Source organism: Lactuca serriola, chromosome 8 (genome assembly GCF_051521515.1).
Source record: "Lactuca serriola cultivar US96UC23 chromosome 8, Lser_US96UC23_V15, whole genome shotgun sequence".
In the NCBI taxonomy this organism is placed as follows: Eukaryota; Viridiplantae; Streptophyta; class Magnoliopsida; order Asterales; family Asteraceae; genus Lactuca; species Lactuca serriola.
In genome coordinates this window covers 47,574,019-47,597,939 of record NC_136415.1, presented here as the reverse complement: position 1 = coordinate 47,597,939, position 23,921 = coordinate 47,574,019, and the positions used below count along the sequence as shown (strand labels likewise).

Here is a 23,921-nt window from a genome sequence, read left to right as displayed (position 1 = left end):
TCTAAAGGTCTCTTCATTCCTTAGCTTGGTTTTGGCATTTAAGGTCTTGCAGGCATGTAAAGTTTGCAACTTTACGTGGTAACTATACCCAAGGAGGCTAAATCTACAATTTGGAGCCTTGGTTTTGCTTAAAAGCGACTGAATAAGAAAATGACTGAAGGGACTCAACGAGTTCCGTGGGCAACTCGACGAGTCGGATGAAGATTTCTCGTTTCTGGTTTCTGCATGGACTCAGCGAGTCAGTAAGATGACTCCACGAGTTGGTCAGGGTTTTCCGATAATTCTGGATGTTGCATGGACTCGACGAGTTACTCGGTAACTCGCCGAGTTGACTGGGGAATTCGCGACTTTCTATGTTCTGAAGGAACTTGACGTGTCTATAGACTGCACTCGACGAGTTGGGTCAACATGGACTGTTGACTTTGACTTTGACTAAGGGTTGACCAGTTTGACTTCTGAGGGTATTTTGGTAATTTGGGTATTTATGGAATTGGATCATTGGTGGTTGTAGGTGTTGGTGTTTGGAGCCGTGTTTCGGGAGTTTGATATTTCAGTTCCGATCGACATTGTGAGGTGAGTTGTCCTCGCTATACTAACAGGGTCGAAGGCACCAATGTCGGCCCTGTTCTGATTTATATCCAGGTTTATTGCATGATGATATGCTTAGTGACCTGTTAGGTCGGTATCATGGTATATAGGATGATGTTATGTTAGTGACCTGTTAGGTCGGTATCCTGGTATATATGATGATGCTATGATTAGTGATCTGTTAGATCGGTTTGAGTGTTTACATATGCTAGCTAGCGTTCTATATATGTATATGTGTTGATTGTATATGAGGGGTTGGGTTGAGGCGGACCTGTTTTGTGCTGAAGGCCAACAGACCCAGGGCGGACTAGATAGACTGCTGACGCTAGGGGCATATTAGTCAGGCCGAAGGCCCGGAGAACGGTCCAGACAGATTGAAGGCCCAGGTGGGCGGACCAGACATGCTGAAGGTTCTAAGAGTGGGCCAGATAGACTGCAGGCCCGGTGAGGGCAATCCAGTGATCTGTAGACTCTATATGCATGCTGTGATATGATTATGATTCTATGGTGTTGGTATTTTGGGGGAACTTACTAAGCTTCGGACTTACAGTTGTTGATTTTGTTTCAAGTACTTCAGATGATCGCGGGAAGGCGAATGCGTGATTGTGCACTTTCTCACATTTTTATGATCTGATTCTGGGATACTCTAACAAGAAACTATTTTGAAAACATTTTGTAATAAATAATGGTTTTTTGAATGTCTAAAAAAGTTTTAAATTGGCTTGAATTTTATGGCTTAAATGTCTGGTAAACTAATACAATCATTTTTGGGAAGTTTGGTTGCTATATTGAAAGTTGCATTCTTGAAAGGGATATGATCATGAAAAAACAAAACTTTGTGGCTAAATTAAAAAACGCATTCTTGAAAGAAAGTGGACAAAAAAGGCTCATCCTTTCAAAACAAACCCAACCAAGCTTTTGTTTTGATTAGAAAGTAGAAACGACAAATCAATGGCAGCCTAACACAAACACTTGATCGATCATCGGATAGACAGAGATCCATTGTTGAGTGAGCCAACACCACACCCACCTACCCCTTCCCGTCAACCATGGCTTCCCTCTCCCTCCTCTCCCGTCCTCCTCTCTCCTCCTCCCTTCTCCGCCACCACAACAATGCCGCAATCGCCACCTCCACCCGCCTTGTCACCTTCAATTCCCCTCGATATCTCTCCATCAAAGCCTTCTCCGCCCCATCCCCTGTCCAACCACTAACCCAAGACGATCTCAAAAAACTCGCCGCGGATAAGGCCGTAGAGTACGTCAGCTCCGGGATGGTTCTCGGACTCGGCACCGGTTCCACCGCCGCCTTTGTGGTATCCAAAATCGGTGAACTCCTCGCATCCGGCGAACTCAAAGACATTGTCGGCGTACCCACATCAAAAAGAACTCAAGAACAAGCCGCTTCCCTCGGGATCCCCTTATCGATCCTCGACGATCATCCCAAACTTGACCTCGCAATCGACGGCGCAGATGAAGTCGACCCTGATCTCAATCTAGTCAAAGGCCGAGGCGGCGCCCTCCTCCGTGAAAAAATGGTGGAAGCCGCATCCGACAAATTCGTGGTGGTTGTCGACGATTCGAAGCTTGTTTCTGGTTTAGGTGGAAGCGGATTAGCAATGCCTGTTGAAGTGGTGCAGTTTTGTTGGAAGTATAATCTGGTTCGTCTGCAAGATTTGTTCAAATCGGAAGGGTGTGATGCGAAATTGAGATTAGATGGAGATGGAAAGCCTTATGTTACTGATAACATGAATTACATTGTGGATTTGTATTTCAAGACTCCGATTAAGGATGCATGGGCTGCTGGAAAGGAGATATCGGCTTTTGAAGGGGTGGTGGAACATGGGTTGTTTCTGGATATGACCACCGCTGTGATCATCGCCGGAAAAGATGGAGTTAGTGTGAAGAGCAAGTGAGAGAGATTGGTATGTTGAAAATCTTGAAAAAGCTGTCGACTTTATATGAAATTATTCTTGATGATATAGTTTTAGTAAAGAATGGTGTTAACTTGAGTAGATTTGATTTGAAATCATGTTGAGATGTTAACACATCTTTTTTGTTCTTTATATCTCTTATGTATCATGACTACAGATTCAAATGTGTATTTCCATTCGATTTTGTGTTTGTATCAAGTTTTCATCATATTTGCTGATTGCATATAGATTCATATGACATTAATATTGGTTTTGTTAGATTCAAACGAATGTAACCCTTCTAATGCAATTCATCAATATGAATACATTCAATAAGAATAACTACATGAAAATTATTAATTATATATCTCTTTGTTACGCAATGTTTGTTAGACTACAAGATATTATTGTCCCACTTTTATTTGTTCCATTTACCATATTTTATAATCATACTATGTAATAATGACAAACAAATTCCTTTTAATTGATCATGTTTCTTGTCAAAACTAGCAACATAAAGTGAATTACTGAAAACAATAAAAAAAAAAAAAAAAAAAAAGTACCAAAATCCCAATTTCAAATGTCACCTCTTCACATATGTTTTCCCAACAAGTTATAAAATCTATAACATAAGCAAAATAATGTATAAAAAAACTCCCTGAAACTTAATCTTCCTAGTTTGAATACCAAAATGTCAAAATCATGTACTTTGAAAAAAAAAAAGGCTCTGAAGTCTTAAAGTTATTAAATTTTCCCAAATTTAATTTCTAGAAATAGCTTGAGCTTCTTCTTCGTTGGTCTCTATGAGTTTAATAAAGTTACCAACAATTGTCTTGCCTTCGGTTGTAATAATGCTCTCTGGATGAAACTGTACTCCCTAATAAATAAATATAAATTTAATCCATTATTATTATTTAATTTTTGGAAATGAATAAATAATAAATAATAAATAATAATATTAAAACCTGTAAATGGCGATATATTTTGTGACGTGCAGCCATAACTAATCCATCCTCTGTCCATGCAGTGATCTCAAGTGCATCACTAGGAAAGCTCTCTTTCTCAATTACAAGGCTATGATATCTCCCAACAATAAATGGGCTAACGAAAAAAAAATAAATAAATAAATGTCAAAATCATAATTAAAAACTAAATTTTTATTTTTATTTTTTAAATAAAAAAAAAATTACATACTTTGATATGCCTGAAAATAAACTATCTTCCCCGCTTTCGTTATGATAAACAAGTGAGCTTTTTCCATGCATTACACCGTATGGAGATCGCACGATTTTCCCTGTAAATTTTATTAATTAATTAATGTTTTTTTTTCAGTAAAAAAAAAAGTAAATAATGAATTTGTTGTAATCAAACAAGGAATGGAATGGAGGATTACGACGGAATGAGAAAGTCATGTTTGTTTGAATTACTCATTCCATTCCTTTAAACCAACCAAACATGATAACAAAATGTAATGACACATTCCATTCCTTTTGTTGATTCCATTCCATCATGACAAACAAACCCTAATGACATATATGCATCTTTGACAGCAAAGGATATGATTTAACACTAAAGTTTCCTAATACATATACAAAATTACAAGAAATATTATTACTTAAAAATTAAAAAATAAATAAATAATTAAAAAATAAAACTAACCTCCAAAAGCTTCACCAATGCATTGTAATCCCATGCATACACCAAACAAAGGTATATCAGGTCCAAGTTCCAGAACTGTTTGTAATGAAATTCCTGAATCTTGTGGAGCACCTTTTAAAAAAAAAAAAAAAGAAATTTATAATATTTAATATTATGAACATAAATTTTTATACAAATATACAAAACTGTAACTGTGAGGTTACCTGGTCCAGGAGATATGAGAATTCCTCTAGGATTTTTCCTATAAAACAAAATAATACATAAACAATAAAAAAGGTAAACTTTAAAAAAAAAATTAAATGAGAATAATTACTACTTTTTGAGTTCATCAACAGTAAGTTCATCATTTCTGTAAACTTCAAAGTTGCATCCAAGTTCTCCAATATACTACAAATTAAAAAAAGGCATTAACATAACAAATAATTTTTTGCTATGAATGAATACTTGAGGGAAATGAGTGATTTTTATTCAGAATGAGAGAAAGAGGAGAACCTGACAAAGATTGTAAGTGAAGCTGTCATAATTGTCAATCACAATTACAGGTTTGTTATTTTTGGGCAAGACACCTCCTAATGATGCTTTCTCAGAAATGGCATGACATATTTTTGGTACAATTCTAGCTCCTTTTGATCGGATTCCAATTCCATGTAATTTAACATCACTTAGATTTACAGGAAGTAGTAGCTTCTGTGAAGGCTTGTTGAGATATTGAGGTTTATGAGGGAGCAATGAAGATCTTAGACATTGAATGGAAGAGTTTTGAGGCAATGTAAAAGCCACCATTCTTCTTATCTTCTAACAATCCTGCAACAAAAAAAGTTTGAATTAGATATACCACCGAAAACTTTAACATTTAACTTGAAAACCACAAATTTCTTTTGATTTTCGGTGACCTGTCATTCAGAAATAAGATTAAAATAAAAAGAATTCGGTAGTCAGAAATACAAGAAGCTTATATAAGTCAGACCTTGTAAATTGGAATGAGAATTAGAGAATAAGAGAAAAGAAAACATAAGACAGAATAGGAGATATGAGAATTCGGAAATTAAACTGACTCAACATCAATTTAGAAATCAAAAACTTCAAACTTCTTTTGATTTTTAGTGACTTGTGATTCAGAAATCAGATAACAACGAACTCAAATCAGAACTTAGAGAAATTAGAATGACAAGTAGTGAACAAAGAAAAGAAGACGGAAATAAGGAAGCTTAGAAATCGAACTCACCCTAAACCAATTTAAAAATCGACAACAACAAAATTCTTCGGTGACTATGTTTCAGAAATCACAATAATAGGAAGGTTATCAGTAATCGGAGTAGAGAAATCTCATATTAGAATGAAAAGTAAAGAAATTCACCTGGTGCATTAGCAACTAGGTTTAAGGGAGAAGTATATAAATTATAATGAGAATGATGAAAACTTAATCATCTTCATCAGTCAATTAAAGGCTCTGCTTCTCGATCTTGACAATGTGATTTTCTAGAAGTCGGTTGGTTATTTTGCTGCCCTGGGTGTATTGGGTCGGGCTGCATACATGTAATCAAAGATTTGAAGAAAAAAATACATAAACAAATCGATCAAAAAACAAGACGAAATTAGGATGCCACAGAGAAGGATAGAGTTAATTAGGGTAAGTATTGGCGAGTTTGTGTTACTTATTTTGTGTCAACAGAGCATTAAGCTAAATAGAGAAAGATGAGAAATGCAAGTGCTAGAGAGAGGAGAGAAAGAGAAAGAGGGAAAGAGTAAACCTCGTGTTGCAATGGCCGCTGCCTCCAAAGTCCAAGCTGCTTGCTCGAATCGAAATGGTAGTGATTTTGTCGGGAAGGTTATTGTGGAGGTTTATATATCTAATAACCGAAAGTGACCCAAAATTAGGAAAGTTTTACATAATGCCCCTTATTTCTCTTACTACTTCATATTTTGACTGTATGGTGTGGTAGTATGAAATCCAATATAAGGTAATCAACAAAAGGTGGTTTTAGATTTAGACACAAATAAAAGGGGAAGCAAGGTAGCATTGAATGTGAGGGTAGTTCAATTTGTTAGGAATTCAAAAATGTTGTATTATATTTGAAAATTAATTTGATAAGGATAATGAAAATAATGGTTTTCGAAAGTTAAAAGCAATTTACAAGCAGTTATATATGTACGTCAAAGAGAAATTAAGGTATTTTTTTTTTTTTGGAAAAAAAGTCATCTTTAGACCTTTTATTGTTGCGCGGCGCAGCACACGCGCAGCATTTTTCATCTCGCAGCTATTTGTTTTTTAGAAATCTTCGAAGTAAAATAAATTTTTGCACATGTTCCGTTTGGGGCAGCACTTATATTGCCTCTTTTAACCTCGTTTTTTTTCTTGATGAATTTGGATTATATCTTGTTGAAATCTTGTTTTTTTTTTATTCTTGCTAAATGATTTTTTTTTCTTTTTTTATGTTGAATAATGATAACTTCTTGTTGAAATACCATCAATTTTTACTAAAATATCATAAATTCTAGCTGAAATGTCATACATTATTAAATTTTCAGTATTAAAAAAATATTTTCATTATATGAAATCAGTTTATTTTATTTTTTTAATATCTACAGCAACATGCAGATATTAAAAAACAAACACGCTTCTTATTACAGTTCGCAGCCGTTTGGTCCATTTCATTTGTTGCAGAGAGTTGCAGAGGTGGTTCGTAGATTTCATTAATTTTTGCTTAAAAAATGCAAACAGCCCCTAAATATTTTTCTACATTTTCTAACTACATATCTTCCTACTCACCTTGAATGGTGACATGTGTCATATGTAATGAAAATCTTAAATGGTGACATATATGTCATATGTAATGAAAATAATAATATTTTAATACATTTTGTATGACACATGTCACTATTTTAAGATAGTATGAGGATATGTATGAAAAAATTTCTCTATGTCAACTTATGGATGAGCATTACACGGAATCAGTACCAAACTAAACTAACATTACTGAGTATCGTCACATATTAACATAAACAGTGTTGATTCAAGTTTTAAAAAAAAAATCGGTATTGTTGCTCATCTCTGTGTCAAATTCACAAGACAATTTGTGTTGATAGTTGGGAACTGAAAAACTCAATTGCAAACTTATTACTCAAACTAACCAACTTAGTCCAAATTGACTATGAGCGCCATTATTTGAGATGTCAAATATTTATAATCCACCTTAAAAATATTTATTTACCATTACAACGAGTTTGGTTTTAGGCCCCGTTTGATACGCATCTTTTCAGGTCCAAACAGATCTTTCTGACTGAATGGACCGGAAAGACTGTTTAATTTGCACAAAAGAAAGAGTCTTTCCCGGTAAGATATGTCTTTCCCAGAAAGCCCCAAAATCATATCTTTCTGACTGAATGGGCTGGAAAGACAATTATACACCAAACCCCGTCTCTTTCTTTCTTTATTGGATTATTATTATTTTTAAATAACTTTTTTTAAAATTATTTTTTATTGAATTATTAGTTTTTTTCATCATTCAGCACAGTCAATCAGATGTACAATCAAACAACATGGTTTCTTTCCCAATCAGAAAACTTTCCCAGACAGCACTTTACCGGACATCACTTTCTCAGACAAAAACTATCAAACGGGACCTTAGTTGGACCTTAGTTCGATAACATCAACTATTTTTATTCTTTTTTTTAGTTTCATATTTGATCCAATTAAATATTTTTTTTGGAGTTTCATGTCTTAATCTTCAAAGTTAAATATTAAACTTGTAATGGTCATACGATATTTATGTCAATTTTTATTTTTATCGTCATATACATGATGTTATGTGATGAGATAAAAACGAAATATGGACTCTATATTTAATAGTACTATCGATTTTTTTTAATGTTATTGTTAAGTATTTAATTTTTTTAAATTTCATAAATATTATATACGCTTAAAAATAAGTTAGATAAGTACGCTTTATAAAACATTTCACAAATGTAAAGGTAAATTAGTTAATTTAAAGATAAAAATTAAAGTGGTCAATGATTAGAAAATGTTTAAGTTGATAGCATTTTGTTTGATAAAGTTAATGGAAATATGATGTGAGAAAACAATATATATATATATATATATATATATATATATATATATATATATATATATATATATATATATATATATATATATATATATATAAATTTTAAAAAAAAATCTACAAATAAATTCAATGAATGATGATCGGGGCGATAGATGTTGTAAGTTGGTAGGAAGTCATTTGTTGTTATTATGTGTTAAATTGTCACTTCTAATAGTATTTCTTTTTCTGCTGCATTTCTAGCCCGAAATTTTTTTTAGGTTTCAAGGTTAATCACAGCCATCTAACAGTATCAAACTCGTCTTATACAAATACGCAATCACCAGACTACACCACATGATTTGTATATGAAAAGAGTCTCAACACTAGAATCATCAACACCTATATATCTCTTGAGTTTTTTATTAGATATTATAGAAATGTGGTAATAGGTTTTGGTACTTTTGTTTGGTTTTATTAGAATCCATTTTTCAACTATATTTGGAGATTCCATGCGTGTGCAATAACATCCGTATGTGGTAATTACTGACCCCACGCCTCCCTCTTAATTGGTACTGTTGATGGGATTAAGCAAGGGAAACTATGCAATCAACTGATGCGAAAGTTCAAAACGCCATCACTTTGCATTTAACACCAAACAAAAATATTCATGAAACACTTGTTAAAAGTTGTGCAATTCACAAAAGCTATTCTTTCCAATTTCCACCAACAACAATGTTGATATTGATGATTCGAACATCTAACCAAAATTTTGACTTATTTTTAATACACACAAAAAAAAAATGATTTAATTTTGACCATCTTCACTCTCGTCCTTTGCAAGTCTGATCATGTCATCAATTCGAAGTATTGTTATAGCTGCTTCAGTTGCAAACTGACACAAAAATAAATAAAAGAATTTTATGTTTTTTTATTAATATTTACTTAAACAAATAACATTTTTCTATAAAAGATTTACCTGAAGTATCTTGATTTTGCTCATTGCAGGTTCAATCACACCAGCTTCCATGTTATTACGAGTGGTTCCCTTTATTAGATCCAATCCCATGCTACAATAAAATAAAATCAAAATTCATTAAAAATAAAAAACATTACTTAGTCAAAGTGAAATGACTATTTTTGGTCCCTAGGTATGTATATTACTTGGAAGAGGGACCAAAAACGTTACAAAAATCTCAAATGAGGACTAAAATTGAAAAAGAAAACTTTTTCAAACCAGAAATGCAATTCACTCTAGCATAAAATGAAGAGACATTCTATTAGCAGTTCTTAAAAAGGATAAATCCAATCAAGAACTCATTTTGGAAAGAAAAAAAAAAAAACTACAATTCCTTAAGTAGAAGAGTTTTACTTTTTAACAAAAAAAAAATAAAAATATTCATTTATGAGACAAAAGAAACAATATATATTAAATTATTAATTACTTTGATAGATGCTTCCTATCTGCATTAGTTTGTGCAGTATTATGACACGCGCGCAGTTGGGCTACTAAATCAGTTGCATCCTTTGCAGCATTCACAGCAAGAATCTGTGCAATAAAATAAAAAATATTATATTTATATTAAAGATTAAAAATAATTCTAAAAAAGAAACACAAAACCTTTGGAATAATCAATAAAGCTTCAGCAAATTCTGCAATTGCTAATTGTTCTCGAGATCCTAAAGTTGTAGCAAAATACTCCAAAAACACAGATAAAGCAGCTTCAACTGCACCTCCTCCTGCAACAACCTATAATTCTATTAAGTCAAACATTTATATTAAATTTATAAAATAAAATAAAAAAGGTTAAGATTTACTTACTGTGTTAGATTCTAGGGTTCTTTTGACAATACATAAAGCATCATGTAAAGCTCTATCCATTTCATCAAGCATGAAGTCATTAGCACCTCTTAGTATCAAAGTAACCTGTTAAAGAAAAAAAAAATGTTATTAATTATGTATCAGTTTAATAATTTAAAATTTGGATTAGAAATATAAATATATAATACATACTGCACTTGTTGTTTTGGTTCCTTTTATCATGATGACGTCATCATCTGCAATGTGTTCTTCCACCACTTCATCTGCTTGTCCAAGAAACGATGAGTCATATGTTTCCTCTCCTTCCATGTCAGCAAATGTTGAAACCTGATAAAAAAAATTAATTAAAATATCATTTTAAAATTATATATATATATATATATATATATATATATAAGTTAAAAATCATACCACAGTTGCACCGGTTGCCTTTGCCACGTGGCGTAAATCCTCCTTCCTCACACGTCTTACAGCAATTGCACCAGCCTCCACAAAATACTGAATTTTTTTTTTAAAAGAGAGAGAATAAAATAAATACTTTTTAATTATATAAAGAATGGAATAAGAGATTACTAAAAGGGAAAATTCAGGATAATAGCAATGTACATACATTTTTTTACCAATAATAGCAATGTACTTTATTTTTTAAGGTTGATTTCATAAAACGCCTCATATTTTGTGTTTTTTCCGAATTAAACCTCAACTTTATTTTTTGCCAGAAAAGGACCTTGAATTTTTTTTATTTTTTCCGAAAAAGCCCTCAACTTTGTGTTTTTATCTGAAAAAAAAAAACGATCAACCTTCTAAATACTTCCAAATAAACCCTCAACTTTTTTAGTTTTTCTCGAAAAAGCCCTCACATTTTACAAAAAAAATTGGAGAAAAACGACTAAAACGGACCTTATATTTTGTGTTTTATCCGGATTAAACCTCAAATTTATTTTTTGCCTGAAAAAACTTTGTATTTTTTCAGTTTTCCTGATTTGACCCTTTTAGTAATTTTTTGCCAAAAAAAATTGGAAAATGTGAGGGTTTTTTCAAGAAAAAGTTGAGGGTTTATTTGGAAACATTTGGTAGGTTGAAGGGTTTTTCAGAAAAAAATACAAAGTTGAGGGCTTTTTTAGGAAAAAAATAAATACAAGGTCTTTTTCAGGCAAAAAATAAATTTGAGGTTTAATCCGGAAAAAAACACAAAATATAAGGCCTTTTATCAGATTAGCCCTATTTTTATCCATAATAGCAATATGGGTATTGTACTTTATTTATTAATATATGTTGAAAATATAAATGCAAGTATATTGCTATAATTGGGAAAAAGTAAAAAGTAAACTACATTTACTATTACCTTGAGTGCCATGTCATCAATCCCCTTTGTTGTCAAGACAACATTAGCTCCAGCTTTCAGAAGCTTCTGAATACGTTCTTTTGTCACATCAGCTTCTCTATATACAAAAACATTCAGCTTTAAACATGTGGTACAAAATCTTTACAAAAAAAAAAAAAAGAAACCTTAAAATCTGCTAATAAAACCTGAGACGAATCTTCTCCAGCTCACGTGGGTCCGTGACTAAAACTTGAACTCCTAATTGCATTTTTGTTTTTTGAAGATTAAAATCAAGACACGCGATTTTTGCATGAGAAACTTTCATTGGCATTCCTTGAGATGCACGCCCAGTGTTAAGTGCATACCCTTTTAATAAGTAGCTTTCTTTTGCACTTTTACCATGTGCTTTAAGGATATTTATTCCCTAAATAGTAATAAATAATAATATGCTATTTGTTTATTTAATAGAAATTTTTTAAATAAAAATTATGTTTGGTTTGTTAATTTAATGACTAACCTTGATTGGGTACCGAATTTTACCAGAGGAATTTGTCATTTTAACGGATTGTACTGCTTCAACAACCTATACAAAAATTTATGTTTATTTATTTGGGGTTGAAAATATTTTTAAAAAAAAATCAATATTTTTTATAGTTTTTAGTAGTGTGAAATACAACAATACCAAATTGGCAAAGAAGTCACTGTCACTGGATAACAATTTTGAGGACATGCTTGTTTTTGCACAGTTTATAAGAGAATCTTTTCCAAGCTTCTCAACCTATAAAAAAATAAAAAATAAAAATAAAGAATAAGATTAATGGAATTTGTTATCTATATTATAAAATCAGAGTAAATTACAGAAATCATCCCTGTTGTATGTCAAATTACAGATTGGATCCCTTTCCTTTCCTACCTTTTTTTTAACCTTTTTTGTCCCTGTATTTTCATTTTTTATTGCATCCATCATCCTTAATCGGTGTAAAATGACTATTATACCCTTTATGTTATACTTTATTCCCGTTATGTGATATTTTATAACTTTTTTGTTTATTTGGTAATAGATAACAGATATTTTACATCGATTAGGGACGATTTGTGTAATTTACTCTTAAATTACTGTTTAATGATCATCAGTTGTTACCTTGACTGCAAGCTTTTCATCAACATATTCGCATGCTTTTTTCATTGCAAGCTGCCAAATATATAAAAAAAAAATGGTATTTAACTATTTATGAGTATAAAGATTATAAAAGAAAAACTGAAACATTAAACAATTAAACCGTAACCACATATGACATATTCACCAATTATTTGGAGAAAGATTGAAAGAAATGAGAGCACTCACTCGGTATCCACTAATTATAGATGTTGGGTGAATCTTATTTTTGACAAGATCATTTGCTCTCTGCATAACCATTCAAAAAAAATATATTATTTGTAAAAAATTATCTGAAAAGATGCATATGTGGTAGGAAATAATAATAATAATACCTTAAGTAACTCAGCTGCTATGATGACAACAGAAGTAGTTCCATCTCCTACCTCTCTATCTTGAAGCTCAGCCAATTCAACAAGTACCTAAATAATACAGAATAATAAGTTTAATATCTAAATAAAGTAAAAAAGAAATTATCAAGATTCTACCTTGGCAGCTGGATGTTCAACATCCAACATTTTGAGAATTGTGGCACCATCATTTGTGAGGGTTACATCACCAATATCATCAACCAACATCTGTAAATGATATGCAAACTTGTTATTCAGCAGCTATTATAGGATTGACTTTCACAAAAACATAGCATTGAAAATGTAAAACATGAATAACATAAGAGTATTTATTATCCTTCATGACTTCTAATGTAGAGATTTTTTTTTGCATCCTAAGAACAAATTTGTTTGTTCCATTCTTCAACATTCTCATTTTGGGGCTCAATCATTGGTCTCTACATGTCAAGTAACTAGTATTCAAAAGCTTCATAATCATTGTAAGTTGAATTACAACTTGAACATGTTGATATGAGGTTGATAATGGTGTTACAAAAGAAATTTTGCCATGGTAGACTTAATGTGACAAGCGGTTCTCTCTTATGTACTTATAACATCCATTAAGAAACAATCTACTTCCATTAATGACAAAGTTACATTGTTGTTTATCTTAGTTAGAGAAAAAAATGACAGCATGTTATCAAACTTTAATACAGAGTCCGAAAATACAAGAAAATGTTTGCGTAAATCGATAAAAATCCTAAACCTATAAAAATCAGACGAAAAACATCATAAAATTAGAGATTGATAAGCATTAAAAATACCTTGTCAAGTCCAACGGGACCTAGTGAAGTCTTCACTATATTTGAAACAGATTGACAAGCTGTAACTGCACCCAAAAAAAATAATCATAAGGATACCATTGTTGTTCTACATTTCTATAGTATTAGGGTTTTACTTACTGTTTTGGGTGCGAACATCTTGACCGTATTGACGATCCCCGAGAATATCAGGCGTTTGTGAACCAAGCGACATCGAACAAGATCCTGATTGTTGCTGGATCTATATTGAGCTTTTTCTAGTGTGATTTTTCGAAGAACCCTAACACGTTAACACGATGATGCAAAGTGTTTGGATATCTGGAATTCTGTAAACCCTACCAGAATTTGCTCGACTGAAGTAGCAGGTACTCTCACTCCCTCGGTTAAGCGGGAGTCTCGGCTTATTTAACTCCAATACCAGACCGGGCCATTTACAATCCGACCCGGAAATCAAAGTGGAACATTCTCTTCTTTCATATTTGAATAATCTTTTTTCTTTTTTTTTTATTATGATTTTGTGCATTTGTTATATTTAATAAAATTAATAATTTTATATTATATTTATTATCATCTAAAAGTGATAAGTGATGGTTATGAAAAATAAGTATGTAATCTCTTCATATATATATATATATATATATATATATATATATATATATATATATATATATATATATATATATATATATATATATATATATATATATATATATATATATAGATATATATATATATATATATATATATATATATATATATATCCTCCTTAATAAATGAACGTATTTTTGTCGCATGTCTTCTTTTTTTTTTATTTGGATGTATGACATTTTCTAAAAATTTTGAATTTTTTATTTTTCACTTGTCATTTTTTTGTATTTTTCATTTTATTAAATTAAAATTCCACATTTAATATATAAGGTAATATATATGTAAGGTATTTATTAGAAATGATTTATATATGTAATGTATTCAATGTATTAAACCTTATTAATTTTAATAATTTAAATTTTTTCTTATAAATTCAAACTTCTCAAATTGTAAAAATTTCATATTTAATTTTTTTTAAGTAAACTCATGCAATACATGGGTCTCACATCTAGTGTGTGTGTGTATATATATATATATATATATATATATATATATATATATATATATATATATATATATATATACTCTTAAGGGTATATAAGCTTAGATACCATAATCCACCATAATACGTCGTTTTGTTTAATATGTTCATTATAATTTCTTAAACTTCAATTCTTAACTTGATTTACTTTCAATATTCTCAAATTTTCACTATTATCTTTTAGATAGAAGTAACTGTTTTTATGACTTATAATTGTAGTAAATTAGCGGTGTGTGTTATTTACTCATTATTGGATTGTTAGTTGAAAGCATGTATTTCTTTTACGTATGGAAGATTTATTGGTGAATTTTTTAAAATACCGAAGAGGTCATTGCCAAAAGCTTGTGAAAAAAAAAAGTTGTCTTGGAATGAAGATTTTATATAATTGTCACTTTTAACATTAACAATTTATTTAATTTATCAAAGTTAAACAGATTAACACATCAACATATTATTTTTGATTATTAAAATAAATATTAAAAATATATACATACTTTCTTCATTTTTGTATTGTAGATGCTACTCGGATACCAGGTATTTTAGAAACTCATTCACATAAAGATTCAAAATCCAAAGAAATATATTATAACTTTCTTCCAAAAAAAAAAGAAATTACCATTGTGAAAATGTAATAAAAAAACCCCAATAAACATCACGAGCATCACAATTGTATGAACCTTCTCTAACCCATAACATCATCATCTTAACTAACTTTAAGAAAAACTTTTTGGCAAAAATATGCCAAAATCATGGTTGTCACAACAACTCACAACTGGGACCCACATCTCTAACACACACACACACACAAACTAACACATTCTTATCGTTGACTTTGCTTTCTTTTCTTTCTCATTCGTTCCCGCCTTTCTTCTTCTTCTATTTTCTTAAGCTCTTCTTCGTCTTCCTTCTTAGCAATCCAAGCACTAAATCACAAAAGTCAAAGGGGTTATTTTGTAAATAAGTAGAAGTATAGGGGTTAAAACTTAAAAGTGTCAAAGAGGCATACTATACTAACCTCCGTTTCTCCTCGCGCATGATGTCATCAAAACCAGCCTCCATGTCGCTATCATCATCATCATCACCATGGTAATTTTTGGGATTATATCTACAAACAAATACAATCATCGCATCATTAGGGTTTGGTGTTTGTTTAACGGAATCGGAATGGAATGACTGATTCCATTGGAATGAAGAAAAAAGACTAAATGACCAAAATACCCTTCTTATGAAAAAAAAAACAAAAAAACAAAATGGAATTCAATTCTTACTTGAGCATGCTTCTCATCATACTGAAGGCTTTCGCAGTATCATCATCATCATCATCATCCTCAAAAGGGCGAGACGGTCTTTTCTGCACCCGTTCTCTTTGTTGTCCACTAGTCGAAAGCCTCGCCTGTTGTTGTTGCTTCATCTATCAATAATTCCACAATCATCCCAATTTAAAAAAAACATTTCACTATCTTCAAACATAAAATTAAAATAAATATATAAACACACACACACACAGAATATCCACATACCTGAGGCTTAGAAGACAAAATCGGCTTTCTAACAACATTTCCTTTACTGGATTGTAATCCTAATCCCCCTCTATCTCTATCTCTATCTCTATCTCTATCATCAACTCTTCTATTTTCATACCCTCTATCATCCCTCCTTTGTTGAGATTGTGATTGTGATTGTAATTGTAATCCTCTTTTTTGATCCAATGGTTTCTTTTGGGTGACAGGTGGCAGTGGTCTTGAGTTTGATGTTTGAGGTCTGTGATTGTGTCCGGTGGGTATGCTTCTAGAAACAGGTGGCGGAATCACCTTTTGCTTGGCGGCAACAGGCGGCATCTTGGAAGGCATCGCGGGTTTTTGTCCTGAAGGCCGCCCGGGACCACTCCCGAGTTGTTTTCTAGAATCTAGGGACGAAGATGTCATTTTACTTGATCCACTAGGCCTTTGACTTTGTTGTTGACCGGGTGGTGGTGGTCTCACTCGGGTTTGGTTAGATGTGGGGCCCGGTCTCCTCTCTTCACGGCCATTTATGACTTTTCTACCCCCGTTGTTGACCGGTGGTCTTGGTGACACATGTGCATCTTTAACATATCAAGAACTCATTAACTCATTATAAACATTTAAAAAGATAAAAAGTTTTGAAAAGTTAAATAATTGGAAAAAAAAATACCATGTTTTGGAGCAGAAGAGGGTTTTGGAGGGTTTTTTGGTGGAATTGGAAGCTCAGCATCATCTGATAATAGAAATGAGTAATCTCTAGTGTTTTTAAGCATTTGGATTTTTGCTTTGGGTTTAGCCTAAAAGGGTAAAATGGGAAATGTGAGAATATGTGGATTACAAATTTACAATGAATATTATTGGTTAGATCATGAAATTGAATCTTACCCATGTGTCTACTTTTCGTGGAGGCTCATTGGGTCTAGGCTTGGATCCTGTTGGAGCTGAAGAACTACCCTTGTTTTGTTGTGGAAGCTATTAAGGAAAAAGGAAAAGAGAAATAACTTGATTAAAGTAAAATTTTGTTGTGTGTAGAAGAAATTAAATGTTAGATAAAGGAAAAGGAAAATACATACGATATTCTTAGCTTTTGGAACCCTTTCTGCCAAATGTGGATTCTCCAACAATGACTTGCTTTCTTGAATTACCCTTTGAGCAATTACTGGTTGTGAAGGACCAAAAAAGGATCCAAAGCTGCAATATGTGAAACAATTACATGTCGATAAGTATGTTATATTGGAAATTTACAGTTCAAAAAAGTTTAAAAGAATTGTACTCACTTGTCATATGGCATTTTATTCTTTTTCTCCCGAAAATTGGCAAGGCCAGAACCTGAATCTTTTTTCATCTTCTTTCTTATAGATTCCTTTAATTTTGCTCTTAATTCAAGGTATTCCATCTCTTCCTGTGTAGGTAATCGATCCTCTTCCTCTTCTTCTTCTTCTTCTTCATATTCACCAACATTATCTTCCTGGTATTCACCTTCATCTTCGTAATCTTCATATTCCTACATGAATGTAACCATATGCAATTAAGTAAAATTGAAAGTATCAAAAAGAAAATGGAGATGAAGTCGAAAGTAGCTCACATCTAAATCATATCCTCCCATTATACTTCTATATCTTCAATCTTCAAAGTTCTTCGAGCCAATGCTTTACTAGAGGGAGAAGCGTTTAAGGCCAAACTGAATCAAAATACAAAGCATACAAGATTAAATGATTAATGTCATCACAAAAAGAATGTTTTAAGAAACACAGGTAGAAGTAATATATAGCGTGTTTTCAGGCAAAGAATCGAGTTATGGTTAACATTGATTGAAAAAATTGAGCACGGAAGAAAACCAAATTCAAGGGGTGGACATTTTAACCAAATTAGGGTTTTGGTGTTAGAATCGGTCGAAGAACCAAATTAACAGTTACCACATGGAACCAATATCACAATCGGACTGAAAATGCCAGAAATTGAAGGAGGTGAGACATAAAACGTATTAAGAACAGAAGAGGATTGGGTTATTGAAGCACAAATTTCGAACTTTCTCGCGAATTTTCATGTTGCAAGATGTTCAATCCCCAATTGTTAACTCACCAGATCAATAAAATTACAAAATCTACAACAAATTAAAGAAATTTCTGCATAAGATCAGAAAAAATTGCGAAAAAAACAGAACGAAAGAGTTCAATTGAAAGGGGAACTCACCAGAACCCTAATAATCGCAATTTCGAGACTTCTGAATCAATCTGCTCAGTTCTTGATACTTGATCGATCAAAAGAAACGCCCAAAACGAAAACGAAAGCACACCGATCGGATGACGGTTACAATTCGGTGGTGTTCCAACACAAATCTCGATTTAACTCTGATGATCGATTACGGCCTCAAGCCCTCTTTTAATTCTTCCCTTCATCACCCGGTTTGGAGTTGTATATCCGCGCAGGGAAAACCTTGAAGTTTTTCACTTCTTACAAAACATACCCCTCAAGATCAGTTTAATTCGATTTTCAACTTATACTATGCAAAGTTAACTTTTTTCTATTACATGTTTTTTGCATGTTGATAATGACCAACGATATAAATCTATTGCCAACTTGCCAAGTCATACTATGCAAAGTTAAGAGGGAGAAATATGTGATGATTTATATCTATGCTAAACATATATGTTTTGGCAAGTTATACTGATGACGACTAACAATAAATTTATTATATGTTTTCATGTTTTTCCATGATGTTAGATTATACAACACCACATGAAAACAAAAGCACTAAAATTATATATATACTAGAAAATTAGAGGCCGTGCTAAGCACGACCCATAAAAGGTAATTTAGGTATTTTTATTTATAGTTAACTAAGGATAATGTTCTAATAACCCAAAAATAACGATTTTTTGCTTTAAAATGTGGATTTTCAATATAAAAGCATGAGTAAGAAATAGAAAATAGAAGTATATTCCTATAATCAACAATTAAATGAAAGTTGGATTTCATTTTTTTTCCTCATGATTATTGTAATCATAGATAGGTATGAACATTATAACATTGATAATATGCTTGCTTATGTTGTTATGTGATATATACTTTAAATATGACATGATTTTTTATATTTTAGTATTTACAAACAGGTACAGATACATAACAAATCGATGGTCTAGTAAGATTGGTTAAAAAGCCATGAATTTTTCAAAGGCAAACAAGAAATATATCATAAACAAATTAGTAATATAACATACTTTTCAACAAGCTACATTCTTGTTTATTCGCCACAGAGAATGATTGAAATTGCTTAACATGTCAGTATCCACCATAATAATTTGGAGACTACAAATAAAATTTCAAAAGTTTTAAAGAAAACATTTATGTAAAACAAATTGAGTTGCATAAATTCTTATATCAGGCAAAGTTTTGATTCCTTTGTCTGAATGTATAAATTAAAAAAATAATACTCTTATATAAACTAAAACATATTTAATCTTTAGATATTTATTTCTTTGCCAAGTACACGATCTATATACAAACTTCCATGTACATCCATTTTAATATTTCAATTCTCGTATCGTTGGGTTTTAAACCCAACAAACGTATACTTCAAGACAAAGATTGTCAGTTATCATTTTGTTGTTTTAAATCTTCATTTTTTATACATGCTTGTACAACTTCAATGAGATTTTGTCTGCAAAATTTGCATAGGTTTTATAAGTTCATTCACGAGAAAAAGGTAACAAATTTAAGAAATAGCATTATAGCAACAACTTTTGTTCATTGTTTGTGATAACATCGTACTCACATTTTTTTGAGTAAAGTATTTTCAAAAAAATTATACAAAGTGACTTATACATGCATTTGTTCAATCATAGACTGAAGAAGGTAAATTGAGTATTTTAAAAAGTAAGATAGGATGTTAAACATGGTGGATTTTTCAAAGTGTGATGTCATGATCTCAAATTCATGAATACTCCACAAATTAAACAGATGTTATAATATTTATTCTTATCGGTTGTCACATTCAATCCAAATGTCCTTTTTTTACATGTATAACATGAAAGGGCGCTACTAAGAGTAATTTGAATAATGAGCTGAAATTGCATTGTTGTTGTTTGGCTGTCAAACAAACAAATGATGGGATAAAATAATATTAATAAAGCTCAAATCACTGCTATTTCTAATACTAAAGATAGTATAGAGTAAGCAGGGTCGGTCTACAGGAATACAGGACTTCTTATCTTGCCATATTTTCACACATAATACAAATAATATTAAAATGGGGGATTGTGTTTGAACTTGAATTAAACTTCATAAATAAGAAAGATTGATAACAAATGCAGTAAAAGAAGTAAATTTCTGATTCTGACTCTTATACATGTATTATGTTGAAAGATGTAATATGATTATAACTCATGTTCAATCTAGGTTGGTAAGTTGGATATTAATAAACTCTAATATCCAAATTGGCAAAAGTATTTTATTCAAAACAAGCTCTTCAAATAAAACTTCATTTAATTGATTCAATTCAAATAAGCTCTTGCATCAAATCATTAAATGACATTAAGTTCTTGCACTAATTACCAACAATGTTTAACATTCCTCTTAAGCTTGGGAATATAAACATTTAATCTTTGATTGCACTAATTTTGATCTAATTACAACCAAGTAAGTATGTGTTACTAACATCAAATCATAAAACATATACGAATTTCATAATTTGATTAACTAGATTGACTAGAACCCTAATTCATTGATCAAGTGAAAAAGAGAACCAACCAAACACATGATTAAGATCAAATCAAAGATTACTAGATGTTAAACACAAGTCAAATTCAAATTACAACCTAACAACACATACTTAAGAATTCAGATTCGGAAATGATAATGAAATCAACCACACATGTCTAGGTTGAACTACAAATCAAACAAGTTTAAACTTAAAATTGACTTACAAAAAGGAAATTAAAGTGTTTCCAAGTGTTAATCTACTTGCAAAAGTTCTGAAAATCGCCTTCTTTCTTCCCAAAATCCGACCTAACTCCTCACAAAACCGATTGTCTAAATTATAAGAGGATAAAACCACTTTAAAACTGTCGAGACGTTTACACGGCCCGTGTAAATTAAAGGGTGCCATTTACACGGTCGTGTAAACAATAAAAGTAGAATGCTTAATCCTTCAAGGTCTTCGAAGTAGACTGCCCTTGCATGTACGTTTACACGGCCCGTGTAAATTAAAGGGGAGCATTTACACGGCCGTGTAAACTTTTGAGAAGCCAAATTCTTCATTCTCTCTCTTCTAAGCTCCAAAACTTTTGTAACTCTGTCTCCAGTTCTTTTTAACTTCCTCCAATGATTTCCAACCTTCAAAAAGTCCCTGAAATATCATAAAAGTGTGTGAATGGAATTGCATCATGAAAAATCCCGAAATATGCAAAATGCATGAGTTTAAACCTAAATGTAATGCACTTTTATGAACTAAAACTACAAAATGAATCCATGAAATGCACCTAACAGTTGTCATAGGTAAGAAAAAGAATTTACATTTCTATTACTGGAAGAAACTAAAGTACATTGTCGAATTTTCATTTATTTGGGATTCTTTTACATTGCTATAAAAAAATTTCAAAGTACAATGGTTATAACAGAAGAAAATGAAAGTAAGATGGGAAACTGTTATACTCATATCAAATTTACAGGGGCAAAAGCAGGCCAGGTTTTGCAGCTGGTGTGTTTCACATGGAGTAGATTGAGTTGTCTCACATGAATACCAATCGGTAAAAGATTAGTTAATTCAACCGCTACCAATCTTCGAATGATTCATGCATTTTGTAAGAGTACCAAACCGTAGTATGATGGGTATTGACCATCTGTGTTTTTCATTTATAAATATAATAAACTTATCTTTTTACAGGAGAGTGATCTTGTTTTCTATTCAAACAACAATCAAATTTATATGATCATCTACTACAGAAATAATACGAGTACTTGAAAATTGAGACAAAAACATAAAACTTAATTATATCAAAAATATGTCCATGTGACACAATTTTTAATCATTTAATGCAACAAGCTTAATATTTTATATCATTTTATTTAAGCTTCATACCCGGCCGGATTACACAGACCCGTTATACCCGTACCCGAAATACTCGGAACCTGGATAAGAGTGATTTTGGAACCCATTACCGGGACCGTTTAAGCATTTTCCGGTTTATACCGGTTTCGATTCCAGTCCAGTTTTCCGGTTTTATAACTCATCCCTAATTTGAGTCGTGAGAATGTGAGTTTGTTTTTTGTTTGAAAAGAACTTTTCAGGATGACCATTTGATCGAAAGGCTTAAAATATATAAAGCGATATATTTCCTTTTGAAGTTTTTTTTTTATTTCTAATACATTGTACAACAAAGAAATTGTACCTATGTAACCTGTAAATAACCAAGAACAATTAATTTACTCCCACAAAACCGTTGGACCACAATTGAGGTAAATTGTCATGTTGAGATGTTTATTTTTGTTTTATGAGAAGGAAAAAAAACCAAATAATAATTTACAAAATATATGTCAATAGATGTGTGTAGTGTTGGTATATCAGTTAGTCTTAACAGCTATTTGTTAATAACTTCACTTGTTTATCACGTGATTGATAGTTGGTTAAACTTTTATATCAAGTTTGTTAGTGATTAACTTGTATTGATGTTCCGCTTTACTTGTAAGATGCAATCAGTTAGTTAACAGAGAAATAATAAGAAAACAGATTCCATCTCTCTTCTTCTTCTTTCTCTCTCTACATTTCATGTTCATGTTCATACCAAAATCAACATGGTATCATAGCTGAATCTGATTCATGCTCAAAGTTTGATTCATCTTTTTCATTAAGATCTGTTTAATTCGTCTTCTTCATTTGTTGCTTCAATGGCGCCGACTGGAACAGTACCTGAAAGTTCTAATTCCGCTAGAATTCAAATTACTTCTTTAGATCCACTCTATCTTCATCCCTCAGATCATCCTGGTATGCAATTAGTTACCAAACAATTTGATGGATCCAATTTTGGATCGTGGAAGAAGGCGATTACAATTGCACTATCAACAAAGAACAAATTGGGATTTGTCAATGATAAAGTAACTAAACCTTCCGCTAATCACATCAATTTTGATATCTGGCAACGATGCAATGACATGGTGATGTCATGGATTCTGAGTGTCCTCTCTAGTGACATTGCTGAATCTGTTCTCTATTCATCCACTGCTGAAGATGTTTGGAAAGATCGTAATGATCGTTTTGGTCAATCGAATGGTGCAAAACTGTATCAACTTCAAAAGGAAATTTCAGATCTCACTCAAGGAACTAGCGATTTGGCTAGTTATTTCACAAAACTGAAGAAATATTGGGATGAATTAAGTGCTCTTTCGATCATTCCCAACTGTACTTGCTCTACAGCTCATGAGATGCAAGAACTTCAACAAAATCAAAAGCTTATCAAGTTTCTAATGGGACTAAATGGAGAGTACAGTGCTATTAGAGGAAGTATTCTGATGATGAATCCTCTTCCCACAATTACCAAGGCCTATTCTCTTCTCATTCAAGATGAGAAGCAACATGAGGTACAATCTCCATCACATTTTTTTCCTGAATCTGCTTCAATGAATACAAGATCCAATGTTACA

The 23,921-nt window shown here is 31.8% G+C and overlaps 4 protein-coding genes across 6 annotated transcripts; 1 reads left to right on the top strand and 3 right to left on the bottom strand.

Annotated features, from left to right (window-relative positions):
- Window positions 1-1,500: 1,500 nt before the first annotated feature.
- On the top strand, window positions 1,501-2,711 carry EMB3119 (Ribose 5-phosphate isomerase, type A protein). Its single transcript, XM_079018037.1, has one exon. It carries the CDS (start codon window positions 1,638-1,640, stop codon window positions 2,499-2,501), a length of 864 nt encoding a protein of 287 aa, XP_078874163.1. The 5' UTR covers window positions 1,501-1,637; the 3' UTR covers window positions 2,502-2,711.
- Window positions 2,712-3,058: 347 nt separating this feature from the next.
- LOC145071125 (anthranilate synthase beta subunit 2, chloroplastic-like) lies at window positions 3,059-6,065 on the bottom strand. Of its 3 annotated transcripts, XM_079018036.1 has the most exons (10): window positions 5,909-6,063; window positions 5,515-5,683; window positions 5,383-5,426; window positions 4,650-4,961; window positions 4,474-4,544; window positions 4,361-4,398; window positions 4,158-4,268; window positions 3,693-3,792; window positions 3,464-3,599; window positions 3,059-3,375 (listed from the first exon to the last, which is right to left on the bottom strand). In XM_079018036.1, the coding sequence occupies exons 4-10, from the start codon at window positions 4,938-4,940 to the stop codon at window positions 3,259-3,261; spliced, it is 864 nt and encodes a 287-aa protein (XP_078874162.1). In that variant the 5' UTR covers window positions 4,941-4,961; window positions 5,383-5,426; window positions 5,515-5,683; window positions 5,909-6,063; the 3' UTR covers window positions 3,059-3,258. The 3 variants fall into 3 exon arrangements, with proteins under 3 accessions (XP_078874162.1, XP_078874161.1, XP_078874160.1); XM_079018035.1 differs by lacking the exon at window positions 5,383-5,426; XM_079018034.1 differs by lacking the exons at window positions 5,383-5,426; window positions 5,515-5,683 and having other exon boundaries at window positions 5,909-6,065.
- Window positions 6,066-8,814: 2,749 nt separating this feature from the next.
- On the bottom strand, window positions 8,815-14,043 carry LOC145069872 (T-complex protein 1 subunit alpha-like). The gene is made up of 17 exons (XM_079016817.1): window positions 13,794-14,043; window positions 13,656-13,720; window positions 12,991-13,080; window positions 12,838-12,924; window positions 12,692-12,751; window positions 12,488-12,538; window positions 12,029-12,124; window positions 11,864-11,929; window positions 11,553-11,770; window positions 11,368-11,464; window positions 10,434-10,520; window positions 10,215-10,349; window positions 10,023-10,127; window positions 9,822-9,950; window positions 9,646-9,749; window positions 9,180-9,270; window positions 8,815-9,095 (listed from the first exon to the last, which is right to left on the bottom strand). Exons 1-17 carry the CDS (start codon window positions 13,864-13,866, stop codon window positions 9,009-9,011), a joined length of 1,641 nt encoding a protein of 546 aa, XP_078872943.1. The 5' UTR covers window positions 13,867-14,043; the 3' UTR covers window positions 8,815-9,008.
- Window positions 14,044-15,337: 1,294 nt separating this feature from the next.
- Window positions 15,338-18,677, bottom strand: LOC145069223 (uncharacterized). The gene is made up of 10 exons (XM_079016173.1): window positions 18,477-18,677; window positions 17,869-17,964; window positions 17,561-17,787; window positions 17,357-17,474; window positions 17,169-17,255; window positions 16,954-17,080; window positions 16,302-16,864; window positions 16,050-16,192; window positions 15,797-15,886; window positions 15,338-15,704 (listed from the first exon to the last, which is right to left on the bottom strand). The coding sequence occupies exons 2-10, from the start codon at window positions 17,887-17,889 to the stop codon at window positions 15,602-15,604; spliced, it is 1,479 nt and encodes a 492-aa protein (XP_078872299.1). The 5' UTR covers window positions 17,890-17,964; window positions 18,477-18,677; the 3' UTR covers window positions 15,338-15,601.
- Between the last annotated feature and the right edge of the window lie 5,244 nt (window positions 18,678-23,921).